Below are 18,532 nucleotides of genomic sequence, written 5' to 3' on the forward strand. Positions count from 1 at the left end.
CACGTGGCCCACTCCTAGCCCAGACTTACAGCACTGGATATCTTTCCATACTGAGGTCCATGCCTTCCCTTTGGCAAGTCTTAAAGCATTTTCTTTCTTCTGATGAAAATATCATTCTTTATGGATAAGACCAGCTCCCTTGATAATATAATAATATCCAGGATACTATGATATTATGTCAATTCATAATATCAAACTCATCATGTCCACTTACCAGCGCTAGGATCCCATTTGTAATTCTGATTCCCAAAAAAGGTCATGGAATTATAGCACTGACATGTCATATTTGGCCCACTATCCTAGTTTTATAGTTTAAGAAGCAAAACCTCTGACAGCAGAAGTAACGTGCATAATGAAAAGTAGAACTAGGATCCAATTCTGCATCCTCTACTGCTTTTTCCACAATAACATGCTTACTCTCCTTTCCCTTTTCTCTCGTCTCTTAACTCTCCCTAGGAGTTTTAATTTAATACCCCCAGGGACATTCCTAAATCCACCCCTGCATATTATGTAGCACATCTACTTTCCAACAAAAAACGAATGCCTAAGACTAAAAGCTACAAGTTAAGGTATTTTCTCTAAAAAAAAAAAAAAAAAAAAAAAAAAAAGCGGGGGGGGCGGGGGGTGGTTCTTGTTAAAATCTGACAAACCTGAGCCTAAGAGTCTTAAGAAGAGACATGTTTTAACCTATATCTTTGACTGCTTTCTCTGTGGGAGACACCGAAAGAAATGAGGTCAAAGTTAAATGTTACTATACTACTGAGGCCCAATTTGCTAAAACCAGCAATCTAAAAATCAAACTGAAAACCAAAGGGCAAAATGTTAAAACGCCAAATACAGGTAGCATCTTATAAGCCACTAACAAAAAGGTAAGAAAACATTATTCTCCCACTTCCCACACTTTACTTACAACAACAAAACACAATTTACTATCTTCTATGAAAATGAAGGAATTTTATACCCAGATTGCCTAAATGTTAACCTAGAGTCATTATCCCAAAGAAGTGCTCATGATCAAAAGCTGAATTCCAGAGTACCCTGTCTGCTACTCTCATTTCTAAGCATGCACTGTGATAGGAATCTATCCTTCTAGGCATGTGGCGCATTCTTCCCTCTTAACTAAGTTTCTTAAGTTCACCTCCCAGAGTGGGTGCTTAGCTGTCCTTATTGCTCCCAACTCCATACATATCCAACTGTGAGCCATACTTCAATAAAACTATATACCATAGTTTTTTTGTTGTCTTAAATAGTTAATAAAATTTTATTCACGAAACTAAATTTAGCAGATAAGGCACATCTCTAGCTTATTAAGACTGACCACTGCTTTACAGACCTTATATCAGAACTAAAGTTTGATACTATTTTCATAAGTCAAAATCATGATATTTAAAATTTTAATCAAAGCCTAATAAAGGATTAACTAAAATGTTAAGAGTAACTGATAACAACTGATATAATCAGACTTATTTTTAATATGCTGGGTTGAAAAAGTAGATGGTATTTTTTTAATGCCTATTTATAGTGTTTTTTCAGCCCCCATGCATCTTTATGTCCCCCAAACTGTCTTTTTAAAATATATGTATAAAAAATTTGGAAAATTGTCAAGTTGATGACAAAACTGACATGAAAAGTCAAATACTGGAGAGAAAGATTTAGAAAAGATGGGGGTGGGGGGGAGGGGGGGGGGGGGAAGGACTATATATACCCAAAATCTAAGCTCTTGGGTGAGGAGGGTAAGTGGTAGAATATAACACTAACGTTTTACTTTTAACTTGCTTTAATAGAATCAACATCAGACGTTTGGGCTCAGAAACACTGTTCATCTTCCAAAACATTCACCTTGTTTGTTTTTGATCAGCTGGAATTTTTCTTCTTGCTCAGCCCAGATCCTGTCCATTCTTTTAGGGAATGCTTGTTAGGAACATAAGTCTACAAACCCCTCTGCTTACAGGCAAGCTCAGCACAAAATGCCGTGATGCCTTGAAGAGAACTGTAACAGTTGGTTGCCCAGGACACAGACTGATGAGAATTGCCTAAGTAACTGTGATGCAAGCAATGCCCACTCACGACAGAAAACGCGCCCAAGAGTCAGCCAATGAGGAGCTGGGGTAAAAGCATTATAACTCTATCCAAAGATTGACTTCACTAAGTTTCCACCTACCCACAACGCCATAAAGCACCCTGAATGCCTGTTATAATGTTAACTCAGACCGGGACTAATGGTTTGTTAATAACTTGATTTTAAAAAATAAATAAAAACAGTTTACATTATTATTATAACTTCCTCTATTAAAGTAAGCTTCCTTGGCATACGGCCAATAGGTAAAACAATGCCATGCGTGTGAAATTCAAAAGACATGTACACACTCTTTGTATGCTTCAGTTCCGCATAACCCCAAGATTCAAACTACAGTGGCATCTGACGATCATGAGGCATAGAATCAGCACTTGGGTAGGGAACGATCTTTGACACAAAGCACCAGTGTCTTCAAATTACCAGCATATCTAATGTCGGGGAAGAACAGTTTGAAGCATTCTTAAGAGTCAAACAGAAGAACTTATAAAACCACTAATCACGACTATTCTCCCTCCTTTTTCTAAAGTTAGAGGGACAAAAGAATAAACTTGTGATTATGTTTTTGACCTGGGTTTAAAGTTTATTCTTCAAATGAGCAGAAATCACATTTTTAGGACAAAAAGAGAAAAAAAGAATAAATCCTCTCTTATGCAGGAAAAAAAACCTGATTTTAGGGGGAGCCCATATTCCTAAGTAAGCATATAATAATCACCTAAGAAAAACGCACGCTGAAAAAAGATTCAAAAATTTAGGAAAACTGAATGAAACCCTCTCTCATTTTTGCAGTTAAGGGCAGGCGCTTCCCGTTAAACCACACTGCCCCAGAAAAATAAAAGTGACTTTAATCAACTAAATAGATGTGGGGAATCTTTTACGTTAAAAATTTCTGTGGGAGCAAGACTGAGTGTGACGACGTAAACATGACCCGTCTTGTTTTTCTCTGCCAGTTTATGTTTTCCACTTTATCCCTAACAATTCCCACCAAATCCTCACTATTTCGGCCCCTGTGTGCTTGTACTCAGCAGAATTCTTACCAGGACTGTGAGGCCGCCACCTCTCTCCATCCCTCCTTGATCCAGCTAGTCGCCAACCTCCATCTTCATCTTCTCCATTCTGTTCCTCTCTAAAAATACGCCAATTTTCACTTTCTGATCGTATACATTCATGCTTTCTTCCCACTGATGTTGGCCCACCTTCCTCAAAATTTGGTCTCCCTGTAAAGAAAATGAGTCAACATAAGCCTCAGCCAGCAAGGATTTTGAACAGACTTGATTGCTCAAATCAAGCTTTTCTGCAAATGTGCCCATTTCAACGTTCAGGCAGTATAAATAACTGTGGATATATGTGTATATTATTAGGCACACTTCTCAAAGCTGAATGTTCTAAGACTGTGAAATTATTTTTTTAAACAAAATAATATGCGCATTTTTTAAAAGGTTATGCAATGAAAAGTGAATCAACCTTCCCGCTACACAAGAGCCCCCCAGAGTCTTGCTCCCCAGAAGTAACCACCATCAACAGCTTCTTATAAAGCCTTCCAAACACTGACCATGGCTATACTTACGCCTACATACACAGATCTCTCATTCACGCTCACAAACACTACCCTCAGGCTGTTACATATGTTGTTTTGTACCCTTGCTGTTTTCACTTGGCAGTCCTTCCTTACCAGCATACACTTCTTTTTTTCCGTTTTTAAGTCATACAGTATTTTTAACTATATGATTTACTAAATCAACTTAATTTATTTAATCAACTTCTACTGGTGATTCTGTCCAAATAGGATATCTGTAAACTTCAACCTCTCTTCTATTCCAAAACAGACTGTAAGCTCAAAACCAGACAGCGGAGGCACTCTACTTTTCCTTTACTCTAGCACCTAGTACACTACAGGCGTACAACAAATTGCTTTGGAACAGGATTCAAAGCTAAGCTATGTCTAACCTGATGCAACTCAAGAGCTACATTAACAGTGAAAGAGAGCCTGTTATGCCAAGTAAACTAAGTTGGTTTCAAAGGACAAGAGAATTCTGAACTGTGCAAATTCTTCAGTCACCATACCACGTGTGCTACCACTTACAATTCACAACAAATCACCCAGAATCCCACATTAAAGTATGTAGCTGAATATCCAAAACATACATTGATGTCTTCAGTTTATAACAATAAAATATACAAATTCTCACAGTAACAACCTCAATTCTTTTCATTAAACCATATTAAAAGTGAAAAAAATTGTACATTTGAAAATGAGGAAATTCTAATTTCTGGTCATCCTCTTACATTCAGTTTCACATGTATTAAGATTCCATATCCTGTTCACCCAAACAGTTATCAGGTTGTTACAAGGTATTATTCTATTACAGAATAATCTTGGAATGGGGGCGGGGGGGGGGGGGGGGTACAATTATTTGCTGGGCAAAATACCCTTATTATGACAGGCAGCCTCTAAGATAGCCCTCAACAATCCCTGACTCCTGGCCTCTGTGTAATTCCCTCCCCTTAAGCGTGGGCTGGACTTACTACTGACTTGCTCCCAACAGAATCCAGCAGAAGGGATGAGATGTCACTTCTGATACTAAGCTAAAAACTTCCATCTTGGACGCTCTCTCTGAGGGAATCCAGCGGCCCTGTTGTGAGGCAGCCCTGTGGAGAAGCCCACATGGCAAAGAACTGAGTGAGGCCTGCCAAAAGCCTCGTGAGTGAGCTTGGAAGCGGATCCAGCCCCAGATGAGCCCTGAGATGACTGCAGCCTCATGAGAGACCCAGGCCAGAACCACCTAGCTAAGCTGCTCCATCCTGACCCACAGAAACTGAGAAAATCAATGTTTGCTGCTTTCAGCCACTAAGTTTTGGGGTAACTTGTTACATGGCCACAGTTAATAAAAACACTCACTTAACTGATTTAATCTTCATAACAATACTCAGTATTAGAAATTTTTCTTCCCATTTTACAGCTGAGAATATTGAGGCTCAAAAAAAGATAACCCAGGAGAACTGTCCAAAATCACACACCACTATTTAAATGACACAGGATTCAAATCTTAACCTTCTGACTCATTTAACAAATATTTATTGCATATTGCACTAAGTGCCAAGTTTTATGAATTCAAGTATAGATACATTCCATGTCTGCCCTTGGGTTAGAAGGGTCAGAAGACATTCCAGGTTCTCTTGCTCAGAATAAGAAGGGATGAGACATTTTACAAAGCCCACATCCATTATATGACTTGATGAAAAATATAGCTATACTCACAGAAGAAAAATTTAAAACGAAGAAATCCCTAATGTGTATAAATTGGTAAGTGATGGGAAATGACTTTTAACACATGTAAATCATTCAGTCACAAGCAGTATGTGCCAGGCATACTGAGAATACAATCGCCTGATGGATGAGCTGGTCAAAACACTCATTTTCATCTACTTTTACACTACGTCTTTGAGAAGTAATGAATGTACCAAAATAAGCAAAGGAAACCCACCAATGGCAAAATGCTTAACGCATCAAAAACTGGTCATTACAGTTTTTTCTAACAGATGATAAGTTGCAAAAAATTAAAGATATTAAAAATAAAAATCCCAGTAATTCCTCAACCATAGAAATAGAACTCGACGTATCTGTGGTTAGCTTTTACATAACATCTTTAAAATGTAGTTTCAATCAGTGTACCCACTATTTTGTAATCTAAATAGCAAATACTTCTCTGTGATTATACACCTTACTGGTAATATAAATGGATACATAGCAGGTATACCTTGCAGCTGTTGCACTATCTAGCGGATTATTCCCCCACTGGACATTTACATCATAACTAACCTTTTGAGAACCAGATAACAAGGAAGAAATATCTGTGTGCGTGTGTGTTTTGTTTTTCTGAACTACTACTTCTGAAAAAAAAACTTCAAAGAGTAAAATTACTAGGTCAAATGACAGACTTCATACATTGACATACCTTTGTCTCCTCCTCAAAAAAAGGGTAGGTAAGACCACCAGACCATTTTAGATTATCAAAACTAAGTGCTGCTATCCTTTTGAAGCTTTTCCACTTTAATGGTTGTAAAATGGTATACTAATGTGGCTCGAATATGAATTTTTCACATCAAAGATTTTTCATATTGTTTGCTGACTTTATTTCCCTTTATGTGAATAATTTGCCTGCATTTTTTCCTAAACTAGCAGCTTCTATAACCGTCATAACTGTCAAGTCCTACATACACTTTTCATATTGGTACCTAGGAATAAGAAAAATATAAAGGACAGGATAGGGTAAAAATAGGGAAACTAAAGGAAGAAAAAAATCTGGCTTTTCTGCTTACTGCAAACTCATAATTCTCAACCTGCTGGAAAATCTGTACCTCACAAAGTTTAACTGACTATTTATACCATTCTTTGTTCCAAAAAGGATTTGTGACAGAAATTTTGAAGATATAGAGGAGCACAGTACTAAAGAAAGAATGAAGATCGTGGAGTCACAGACCTGATTTTAAACTGTCTCCAATTCTGATCTGTACACCTTGACTAAAGATCCCATTCCTAATATGAAAGAGGGTATGTGTGTGTGCGTGCGTGTGTGTGTATTACTGAGGCAGCCGTCTGAATTTACACAAACACTAGCCAATTCCAGTTCAAAAATTCTATAACAAAGGAGTTCAGATCTTGTTACCAAGTGCTTGTTTCTACAAAATAATTCCTAAAAACTGCAATATACTTTTTGATATATCAACTGTTGCATAACGAATAACTGAAACAGAAAGATCTGGGTGACAACTTCTCCAGTAAACCAAGGAAGACCAGAATAATATAATTCTGACATGCCAAACATATCCCACAGTAAGTGCAAAGGTAAAGAAAGATTTGCCTTCAGGCATCACTGTCATTTTCATAAGAGAAGGATGAAAAGGATTCAAGAACTTTTAAATGTACCATACTCATCTCCTCCCCCTATCTTTAAGAAAACTTACTATTGGACTTCCCTGGTGGTGCAGTGGTAAGAATCCGCCTGTCAATGCAGGGGACACGGGTTCGAGCCCTGGTCCGGGAAGATCCCACATGCCACAGAGCAGCTAAGCCCGTGCGCCACAACTACTGAGCCTGCACTCTAGAGCTCATGAGCCACAACTACTAAAGCCTGCGCGCCTGGAGCCCGTGCTCCGCAACAAGAGAAGCCACCGCAGTGAGAAGTCCGCGCACCGCAACAGAGTAGCACCCGCTCACCACCACAAGAGAAAGCCCGCATGCAGCAACGAAGACCCAATGCAGCCAAAAAATAAATGAATGAATGAATGAATGAAAACTTATTATTGAAGTATAACATTCATATCAAGAAGTACACAAATCATAAATGTACAATTCAGAGTTTTCACAAAGCAATATATATCCACCTAACTACTAAGATTTAAAAAAAAAAAATTTATCAGGACCTCTCAAAAGTCTTCATGTCCCCCCAGTCGGCCCTTACCAAGGTAAACGCTATCCTGCCTTCTATCTCCAAAGATTAGTTTTGCCTATTTTTGAACTTTTTTATATAAACGGAATATTAGTTTACGTCTGGCTTTTTTTTTTTTTTACTGAAGTATAGTTGTTTAATTAACAGTGTTGTGTTAATTTCTGCTGTACATCAAAGTGATTTAGTTATACATATATACATGCCCTTTTTTAAATATTCTTTTCCATCATGGTTTATCACAGGGTATTGAATATAGTTCTCTGTGCTGTACAGTAGGACCTATTGTTTACCCATTCTATATATAAAAGCTTACATCTGTTAATCCCGACCTCCCACTCCACCCCTCCCCCAGCCCCCTCTCCCTTGGTAACCACAAGTCTGTTCTCTATGTCCATGATTCTGTTTCATAGAAAGGTTCATTTGTGTCATATTTTAGATTCCACATATAAGTGATATCATATGGTATTTGTCTTTCTCTTTCTGACTTACTTCACTTAGTACGATAATCTCTAGTTGCATCCGTGTTGCTGCAAATGGCATTATTTCATTCCTTTTTACAGCTGAGTAGTATTCCATTGTATATATGTACCACATCTTTTTTATCCATTCATCTGTTGTTTCCATGTCTTGGCTATTGTGAACAGTGCTGCTATGAACACAGGGGTGCATGTATCTTTTTGAACTAGAGTTTTGTCTGGGTATATGCCCAGGAGCAGAATTGCTAGATCATATGGTAATTCTATTTTTAGTCTTCTGAGGAACCTCCCTACTGTTTTCCATAGTGGCTGTACCAACTTACATTCCCACCAACAGTGTAGGAGGGTTCCCTCTTCTCTCACCTCTCCAGCATTTGTTATTTGTAGAGTTTTTTTCATGTTTTTTTTTCTGGCGGCACCTCATGGTTAGTGGGATCTTAGTTCCCCAACCAGGGACTGAACCCAGGCCCTCGGCAGTGAAGCCTGGGAATCCTAACCACTGGACCACCAGGGAATTCCCTGTTATTTGTACAGTTTTTAATTGATGGCCATTCTGACTGGTGTGAGGTGGTACCTCGTTGTAGTTTTGATTTGCATTTCTCTAATAATTAAGAGACATCAAGCATCTTTTCATGTACTATTGACCACTCGTATTTCTTCTTTGGAGAAATGTCTATTTAGGTCTTCTGCCCATTTTTCAATTGAGTTGTTTGTTTGTTTTTTTGTTGTTGTTGAGTTGTATGAGCTGTTTGTATATTTTGGAAATTAAGCCCTTGTCGGTCGCTTTGTTTGCAAATATTTTCTCCCATTCTGTAGTATGTCTGGCTTCTTTCATTGAACATTACGGGAAATTCACCCACGTTGTTACAGAGAACAGAAGCTTGTTCTTTTGCACTGTGGTATGGGATCTCATTGTATGAACAGACCACAATGTATTACTCTACTACCGATTTAGGTTGTTTCCAGTTTTTTGCTATTATAAACTGCGCTGCTATAAACATTCCTGGATGTGAAATTTGGTGAGCGTTATGTTTCCAATTCTGTTGGTATTTACCTAGGAGTGAAACTGCTGGGCCATAAGGTATATTCAACTTCAGTAAGTACTACCAAGTATTTTCCCAGAGAAACAGTACTACTATACCATTTTTTGCTTGTTTGTTTACTCATACCTCTAGCACACATTAAGATGAGTGCTTTCTCCATGAACAAATACAGTTAAAGACATATGACTGAAAATAAAGAAGAGACTTAGACACAGCACCTACCCTCCAGGTCCACAGTCCAGGGACACACATGTAAACAAATGACTTGATACATTACAGTTGACAAAATGCATTGATATATCTCATCCGATACTCATAATAACCACAAGGGTTAAGTCAACCTTACCATCTTTTTTTTTTTTTTTTTAAACACCCAAAGATTTTATTAGGGGAAATGCCTGCATGAAAGGAAGGAGGGAAGAAGCCAGGGAAGGCTGGGAGAGCCAATCAGACCAAGATGCAAGGCACGGTTAGATACTTGATAAAGATTTATTGAAGAAATTAGGAGCTTCTTTAAGAACTTTGAAGTCAGGGGTCAGAATGATAAAAGTTACATTCACATAACTTCTTACAGATAATAACATGAAAGAATTTTAGGGCAAAAAAATCTTAGATATAAACTAATCCTGGGTAGTGGCTGTGAGAGCCAAGGACTTCACAGGGTCCTGGGCTTCACTCTGTGCTGGGACCAGCCACTGGACTGGACTGGAGCAGGGAGCTCATTTACCTTCAACCTTACCATCTTTATTGTTCCCGTGAGGAAAGGGATACCTGTAGGGGGATCTCCCACGGTCACACAGCTGGGTAGTGACCAAATCAGAAATAGAACATAGATGTTCAAACTCCTAATCCAGGGTTTACTCATAAATTAAACCCATCAGAAGCAGCCAGAAAGTCTACAAAAATTAAGTAGAAAAAGGAAGTTCTGTGATCTAAGTCTAAAAGAGCTCTAAAAAGGCAACAGACATATCATGCATAGAAAAGCTTGGGGATAGAGACTGCCAAGGTGTCTAAACGGAACTAAATTTGTTAACCTTCCAGCAGATAAACGATAACAAAATGTGTACCCCTGAAAAAAATGTTAAGATCAACTTAATATATAACAATATAAAAATTTTACTCCAAATTATTTTGAGGGGTAAAAAAAAGACTTCAAGTACAATCTAATAGAATATACATTTCCAATTACTACTAATATAATTTACAATATAAATTATACTGTATGCAAGAATTGCTCTAAAACATTAAAATAAATCCTTTATAACCTAAATGATTACAGCAGATTTGTATGTATATAAATTTGGGTGGGAAGTGAGGGTGCCAAAAAACTTGATAATGAGTTAACTCATTACAGGGTTAAAAAATATATATATATATTTGTGTTATTACTGACATAATTTAAAATAAATGATAAAGTTGTTCATGGGCAACTCAGAAGATAATATCTAAAGCTCCTTTAATGTCTAAAAATTACATGACTCCAAAGTGACCAGGGCTAAAATGAATGAGGGACACCCACACCCACATGGCCTTTCTCAGCACTTAAAATCAGTCTTCCTCTTTCCATAACATCAGCAATATGACAAAGTTGAGTAGCCAAATATTTTAGTTGACTTTTTAAAAAAATCTTAACAGATTAATATGTAAACAAGATGATTTAAAGGTAAACATAATTAAATAATTTACAAATTAATGCCTGAACTAAATATTTCTAACCTATAGTCAACAAATGAGCCTGGGGCTATGACTCCTTAAACTGGAAGCACATATCACGCTGGCATGCTTTTATCTTTTTTCAGGGAAAAGGGTCTAAGGTTTTTGCCAGGGTCTTAAAGGTGTCTATGACCTCTAAAAGGTAAAGAAATATAAATTTAAAATATATTTTTTTCTATTCAATATGGCAAACATGACAGTCTTATGAGCAAACTACACTACCTGTATAACACATTTTATATTCTTACATCAACAATTCCTCAAGATGTATAAAAGGTGCTAAAATACAATTGCACTACATATATAAATACTTTCCCCAATGGCAATAAATACTTGGTTGTTTCTGCCTGCATGTATTGTCTAAATAGGACTCTTCTAAAAATAAAATAAAATTAAAATGCAGTATTGGTTTTAGTCTGGTGTAATTGAGTGGACTTCCTAAGGAGAAAGAGCAGTAAAAGGGCACCTGCGTGCATGTTTGACTTACAGCCAGAAATGGTGTTTATGGAAAACTTCAGATGGAGCAAAAAGGCACTCAGCCAACAAAATCTACAGCTGTGAAACTTGGAACTCAGAAGCGCCCAAACTCCAAAAGCAAAAGCGGAATTATGGGACAGACTTTGAAGCTTGTTTATGTGCAAATTTTTCTAGCAAGTAACTTTGTATTTCTCTATTCAGATATATATTCTCTGATTAACACTAAAAATATTTTCTAATACCAGAGAAAACAGTGAAAGGGAATCCCATCCAGGTATTGATATCTACTTGTCCCCCCAACTGTAAACAAAACTCAGGGTAACTAGGATGGAGTAGTTTAAATTCTATATCCAGAGATTTGCAACTTTTCTCCCATCCTAACCCCTGAGGAGGTAACAAATCTGCTCCACTGGTTACTATGGTCCTGAAAACACAGCAGCTCCTGGCTGGGAGAGACTGGAGGGGCTGCTGTATATCAGACTCTGAAAAAGCACCTCATGTGGTCTAAATATGCCCCATATTCCTATAACCTTTATGCTCAGTCGTCTGCTGGTAATATACCCAGACGCTGCCTGAAGTCCCAGGGGAAGATGACCGGTAGTGGGCTTCAATGCAGAACTGGAAAGAGACTAGGCATCTTCTAAAGAAAGCTAAGTACACTGTGTAAGAAAGAGCACTGGAGACCAGGGCGAAAGGTTAAAAATTGTGAGATTATGTACATACATAGGCAAGACACTGCACTCCAACTAAAGGTTTTGTTGTTTTCAGGTACAACGTGGTACAATTATGGATTATATACTGGATTGCTTTAGCCAGAAAGAAAAGCAAACAATTTAGGGATACAGAACTGAATTTAATAAAGAATAATGTACCTGATTCTTGGCATCTTGCTTAATCATTATAATTTGGAATAAAAAATAAATCAATCAATGAACAGATATCTAGCAGCATGTATGTTCATTTATAGAAGAATGTTTTAGAGCCATCTCCAACTGAAATCATTAATTCTGTTTAGACGGAAGGCCCATGTATTTTTAGGGTGAAGTTGGTTTATCATCTGTGCCAATATCAAGTTTCATCTCAGCTAACCGGGCAACTTCAAACAGAAATGAATTTATGTGCTCCAGCTATTATAATAGGGGTGCTATGCTCCTAAGGAGACACTCCAGAACTGGTCTACGACATCCATTCAGTTAGCAATTAGGAATCACTGTTTACAGACCACAGCAGACTTTCACAGTATGAAATCCAGAAACCAGAATACTTCTTCACTTGAGACATTTCTTTCTTGACAATCACCTGTAAATCATTTCTGTCTGAATATACTATGGAAAGAGGCTTCTAATGTTGGTAAAATCCTTTACTATCTTGCTTACTAAAATGTCTATTCAAGACACATGGCAGGTACACTTTCAGTACTGCTTTCTGAAAGGCAGTGTTACACTATATTTTACTCTGTCTTCCCTCTTCCACCCCCAATCAGTAAACTAGCAATTGATATAAAGTATAATTCCTACCAGAACATGCAGGGAAGGTGCATCACATCACAAGTCTCTCCTTTATGCGCTTTTACCTTCTCTAGTTCTGAAGGTCAAAGTTTGCAGTGCTGTGTCTGAACTTGTATTGAAATGTTTGGCATTAATAAAGCAAAGAAGGAATTAATATATTTTTTAATTGTTGGGGGAGGAGAAGGAATCTACAAAGGCGGATTTCACTTTCTAAGCAGCATTATATTGGTCTAGATTAATAATTTTCCCAGCAGGCCTTCCATGATTTTACTATGAACAATCGCAGCCTTTGTATCTCAGATCCCCTTACATGTGACATTTGATCAAAGTTTTAAAATCAGCAGCTAATGGAGGTGGAGAAATGTTCTGCTCAGTAAGGCATTATACAAAGCCATCCCACAGCTCATTTTGAGGTTGCTACAAGCGGGATCACAGAGGTTTTCCAGCTAAACATTATTTAGATGTTAAGTTAAAGTTTCTGTACCCTGAACACTATATTTATTGCATGTCATCGTACTTCTCAGGGAAACATCCCCTAGACATCACTAGAGCACGACTTAAGAAAATTCTTCAGTTCTTTCACACAGGTGTGTTTTTTAGAGGTAAGTGTAAGGAACCAAACAATTAAATGTATTCTTATTCAAGGTTTCTGTACATAGCCTTAAAAAAATAAGGAAGTCTGCCTCCTTGCCCCCCAAAAAAAGATTTCAGGTAACTAAATTACCTCTATTACTAGTTCTAGAATTAGTGGTAGTCATTCTGATGAGATGGGATACGAAAAGAAAACTAGTAAAATCAATTCATTAATTTCTACCTAAAAGTCCTGATCCAAGGAAATATTCCCCAAAGAAATGGAGGAAAAAAAGATGAGTAAAGGAAATATCTCACACTTAAACATGCTATATAAGGAAAGACGGCTGAAAGGAAATCTTGCAGGGAATTTTATCCCTTTGAACTTTTAAATAAACTCTTAAGTAAGATTATGCAAACTTACTAAAGACCGGTCCTGATTAGAGAGAAAAAATGCACCCCTTCTCCAAGTCAGTTCTGGAGGCTTTCTCCAGAGTTGTTAAGGTCTGTGATGGGTAAAGAAAGACCTCCTAACAAACCAGCATTCTTTTCCACAGGATCAGAGCTAACTGGCCCCCCCCCGCAGACTAAGTGACCAATCACATCAGCTTCAGCTGAAACCAGCCCCCACGACGTTATAAACAGAGCAATGTGAACCGTAAACCCAGTCCAAGAAGAGAACCTACAAGCTGGACTTGTAGATTAAAATTACCTCACCAAAAAGACAGGCTCTGAAAGCTTCCTCCAGACCTACCTGTGTATAAGGCTGGCCCAGCAAAAGAACTGGTGAGTACATGAGAAAATATTCAATCTTATTTCTTTCCTTAAGGGGAACAGAGAAAAAAACTGACTGACAAATAGGGACGGAGCTAGATATTGCCAATAGAGTTTTAAAACAAAGACATTACCTACAGGGTCATACATTAAGGTTCTTTATTCTTTTTCCTTAAATTTCGGAAATAGAATAATAGTCCTCTTGAAAGCATTATTGGAAATTTTCTTCTTAATTGTTTTACTAAATGTATACTAATTCTCCATTATAATATAGAAATGAGAAGAGAAAGATCCTGGAAAAAATTCAGTGGCTTTTAAAAAAAAATGTATCTTTTTCTTTTGGAAGGGATTAAAGAAACCCAAAATGAGCAAAACAAAAACAAATGACCCCCCCCCCCAAAAAAAATCATTTTGTTTTTACTTTTTTAAGCCATAGGAAAAATGATGAGTGTCCTAATTTCTTTTTAAGCATGAAATTATTGCTGAAATTAGGTGCTTCTACAAATAAGAAATTAAAATACAAAAGAATCTCTGAGCTTATATAACAGAATTAGAGCTCACACTATTTGCCCTAATTATGGAGGGCAGGAGAGATGATTATGACTCTCTTCACAGTCTTTAACTGTTTACACCAGAAGTGAACAAATACACAGTAATACTGCAATCATTTAACATTTGTAGTTATTATAACTTATATCTTAACTGTTTAATATGAACTATACTACTACATTACAACATGACAATAAAAGACATAATTTTGAGTGCTACAACCTAATGAGTAAAATGAATCCATTATTTTGATGACCAATGAAGCATCCAAACTATCATTTTTATAAAGTACTATTTTTTCCATCAAATGGTTTATAAATGGGCAAATATTTTATAGCCCACACAGAGAGATACAAGCAAACCATCCCAATTCTACTGGGATCAATTTACAAGAATCATATAAATACAGACTAGGAAAAACACATTCAAAAAGCACTTGTGTACCTGTAGAGATATGAAAATAACCTGGAAATATAATAGCATAAACATAATGTCTGTCCATCAGACACTTTTAAATTTGATGGAAAGAAAATCTACATACATTGGGCAACAATAATTTAATGTTTTAAATGCCATACAAGCATATATAAAATTATATAGAAAAAAATCACACAGGAAACCTGTTATCAGTGGAGGGAAATGGTAGTTAAGTTTACAAACATGTAGGATTCTAAAGGATCACATTATTTAATTCCCTCTTTTCTTTCTTCCTCTTTTTAATATAAGGAAGCCTGGCCAAGGGCATTGGGTGGCTCGCCCAAACTGACACAGCTATGTAACCAACAGAGCCAGAACCCGGTCGGCTAGATTTCCCACCCTGTCTTCGTTATGCTTAAACCACACTGACTACATGAGTGCAAAGAATGGAGTTATTCAGGGTAATCTGTTAAGTGGGGATTGAAATCTTACCTCTCTCAACTACTCCACTTTCCAACACCATCTAAACAAGATTTAGGAAGGTTTTATATATAAAAAGGACAATGCTTCACTGTTTTGATATTAGCCTTCTGACTGTCCTGTTCACAGGTTTTTTCGTGTATTTACTTAGTTGCAAGAGAAAAAAAAAAACTGTAAAAGCCTAGAGCAAGAGTGCTACAAAAGCTATAGGTAAGAAGTTACAATCCTGAAAAGGCCCAAATGAAAATAATTAATTTTGTTAGCTATAGTATGTATACAAAGACTGTCTCCTCAGGTAATGAATTTTAGAACTTAATGAAGCAAGCTGAAAATCAAGAAGAACCATGGACCTTTCCGCCCACAAATTACTATGACACAATAAGCAATCAGTGGTTCCATAAGTGGAACAGCACTAGTGTACAGCTTCATCATGGGCATTTTCACATGGGCAGGAAGCAAGAAACAATAAAGGTCAAAGCCATGGACAAGGCAAAACCACACAGTGGTTCACAAACTTACTGAAGGCAGCCAACTACTCTTTATTGCTATATCCTTCTTCTTCAAGCGTCAAAATGTCTTTTCTTCTATAAAATTATGATGAAAGTATTATATTTTTAAAATTATTTTCTCACCTGGCAAAATACAAATTTGGCAATGCTTTATAAGAACTCTCCTCTCCACATTTTGTTTTAACTCTGCTGGTCTACAGAATCTAAGACTAGATTATGTACAATAATTCTGATTGCACTCATCTTCAAATCTTGCAAGATGTCTTCCTTAACTGAAAATATCCTTCTTGCCTACAAATCATATGTCTTAGCCTAAGCATTTCTGAAGAACAAATATTCTGTAGGGGCTCTTGGATAAAACTAGTCAAATGTAACGTGTTAATTCACAAAAGCTAACTAGGGTCAAAATGTCTATTTTTTTTTTTAAAAACTTTGGGTTTATTTATTTTATTTATTTATTTATTTATGGCTGTGTTGGGTCTTCGTTTCTGTGCGAGGGCTTTCTCCAGTTGCGGCAAGCGGGGGCCACTCTTCATCGCGGTGCGCGGGCCTCTCACTATCGTGGCCTCTCTTGTGGCGGAGCACAGGCTCCAGACACGCAGGCTCAGCAATTGTGGCTCACGGGCCCAGTCGCTCCGCGGCACGTGGGATCTTCCCAGACCAGGGCTCGAACCCGTGTCCCCTGCGTTGGCAGGCAGATTCTCAACCACTGCGCCACCAGGGAAGCCCCCAAAATGTCTATTTTTGAGGCAATATAGCACTGACTCTGGACTACGGACTGAGCAGGAACTGACCACCACTTACTACCTCTGTGATCTTAGGAAACTCACTGTGGCTCAGTTTCATTATCTATGTAATGGGCATTAATAATGGTACTTATTACTAGGAAAGTTAAGAAACATTATTAACACCAATAAGGCAAGTAATAGCCCAAGAGGTTACTCTGTGCCAGGCATTGCTATTGGCTTCACATGAGTCAATACATGTGAAGTGCTTGGTATGATTCCCGGCACATAATAAATAATATATATTAGCCAATATTATTAATCATTATTGACATAAAAATCATGCATAAAGTTAACAATGATTTAAAATGGATATTTGAGACATTTCTGGGGACAGGAGAGTTCTAAAGGTGTTAAAAATCAGGCTGTCAAAGACTATTTTGTGAATGCAGTACCAATCATCTTGGGAAAGACTTTTATCTCACCAAACTCTAAATATTAGACAGCTTCTTTTAGTTAAAAAAAAAAAAAAGAAAAAACAAAACCAACTGTTAAGTTAGTCAGACTTGCAAAATAATCCATACGCCTTGTGAAAATGTCTTTTATCTGCCTGATCCTCAGTGATCTCATCTGAAAAATGGGCTAAGAATCTCTATCTTAAAAAAAAAAAAAAAAAAAAATGAATGTCTGTCTTGCTGAGATACCAAAGAATTAGAGACAATGCAGTAATGAAAGCACCTAGCACAATGCCTATGAATATTTTGTTGTTATTATTATAATTTCCAAAAGGGCAGAGATCAGGTCTTCTAAAACATCAAAAAATCTAGCAAAATGAATCATTAAATAGCTGTGCCAAGAAAAAAAAAAAAAACTTAATAAAATGATCATGACAACTTGTTAGGATAAATCATAAAACATTAATGCCCTAAGATTTTTTAAAAATTTATAACATGAAACAGAAATGACTATCTAATCTAAATAAAGTTAACAATCAACCCAGTGTTCCATCAGCAACTCACATGTGAAGAAAATATACGAGAATGTCTCTAATCTCACCAATAAATGTTAAATCAGCCTTAGGACAAAAGGGAAAGTATACACCCAGCTGGCCAATGTCCAATTCCAACAACACAGGAAGCCAGTCTCCAAAGCCCCAAAGTCCCTAGACATAGAAGGGTCCATCCAGCAAACTCAAGCAAAGCATCATTGTCATTCAAAAAGGTAGGAAGGTGATATGCAACACTTCCAAGAGCATCTACTTCTGAAGGAGGAAGCATCGAAAAGAGTCATGTATAAACTCCTAGTACTGGATTGTGGCAAAGGCGGCAGATTCAGGGGAAGCAAAGTTGCATTTCCCATTCTGTTTCTGCTTGCCTCTGCACAGAAGTCTTTGACACCTCTGTCATATGCAAGGATGGTCACATGGAAAGTGCACATTCGATTTCAACTCACCACACAGAGAAAAGAAGAAACACAGATGAAAACCGTTTATAGCTAAAAACTAACTTTACTAATGTTTCTAAAATTGACATTTAATGTCTTAATGATTATTTTAGTTCATTAAACTCGAAGGTTTTTCATCTGGTTCATTTACTTCTTTTTTTTCTTTTTTAAGGCATTGCCTTTTTTTTTTTTTTTAATTATTTACTTACTTATTTGGCTGCATCCGGTCTTAGTTGTGGCATGCAGGATCTTTAGTTGTGACACGTGGAATCTTTAGTTGCGGCAAGTGAACTCTTTTAGTCGTGGCATGTGGGGTCTAGTCCC

At 37.2% G+C, this 18,532-nt stretch overlaps 1 protein-coding gene across 2 annotated transcripts in view; it reads right to left on the reverse strand.

The window, feature by feature from the left end:
* GIGYF2 (GRB10 interacting GYF protein 2) overlaps positions 1–18,532 on the reverse strand; it is a 128,657-nt gene that overhangs the window by 56,053 nt on the left and 54,072 nt on the right. For both annotated transcript variants that reach the window (XM_068544201.1, XM_068544202.1), the window contains one exon: positions 3,112–3,291. In XM_068544201.1, the coding sequence (XP_068400302.1) occupies positions 3,112–3,291 (180 nt within the window). The remainder of the gene's footprint in view (positions 1–3,111; positions 3,292–18,532) is intronic.

Source organism: Eschrichtius robustus, chromosome 5 (assembly GCF_028021215.1).
Source record: "Eschrichtius robustus isolate mEscRob2 chromosome 5, mEscRob2.pri, whole genome shotgun sequence".
Classification (NCBI taxonomy): domain Eukaryota; kingdom Metazoa; phylum Chordata; class Mammalia; order Artiodactyla; family Eschrichtiidae; genus Eschrichtius; species Eschrichtius robustus.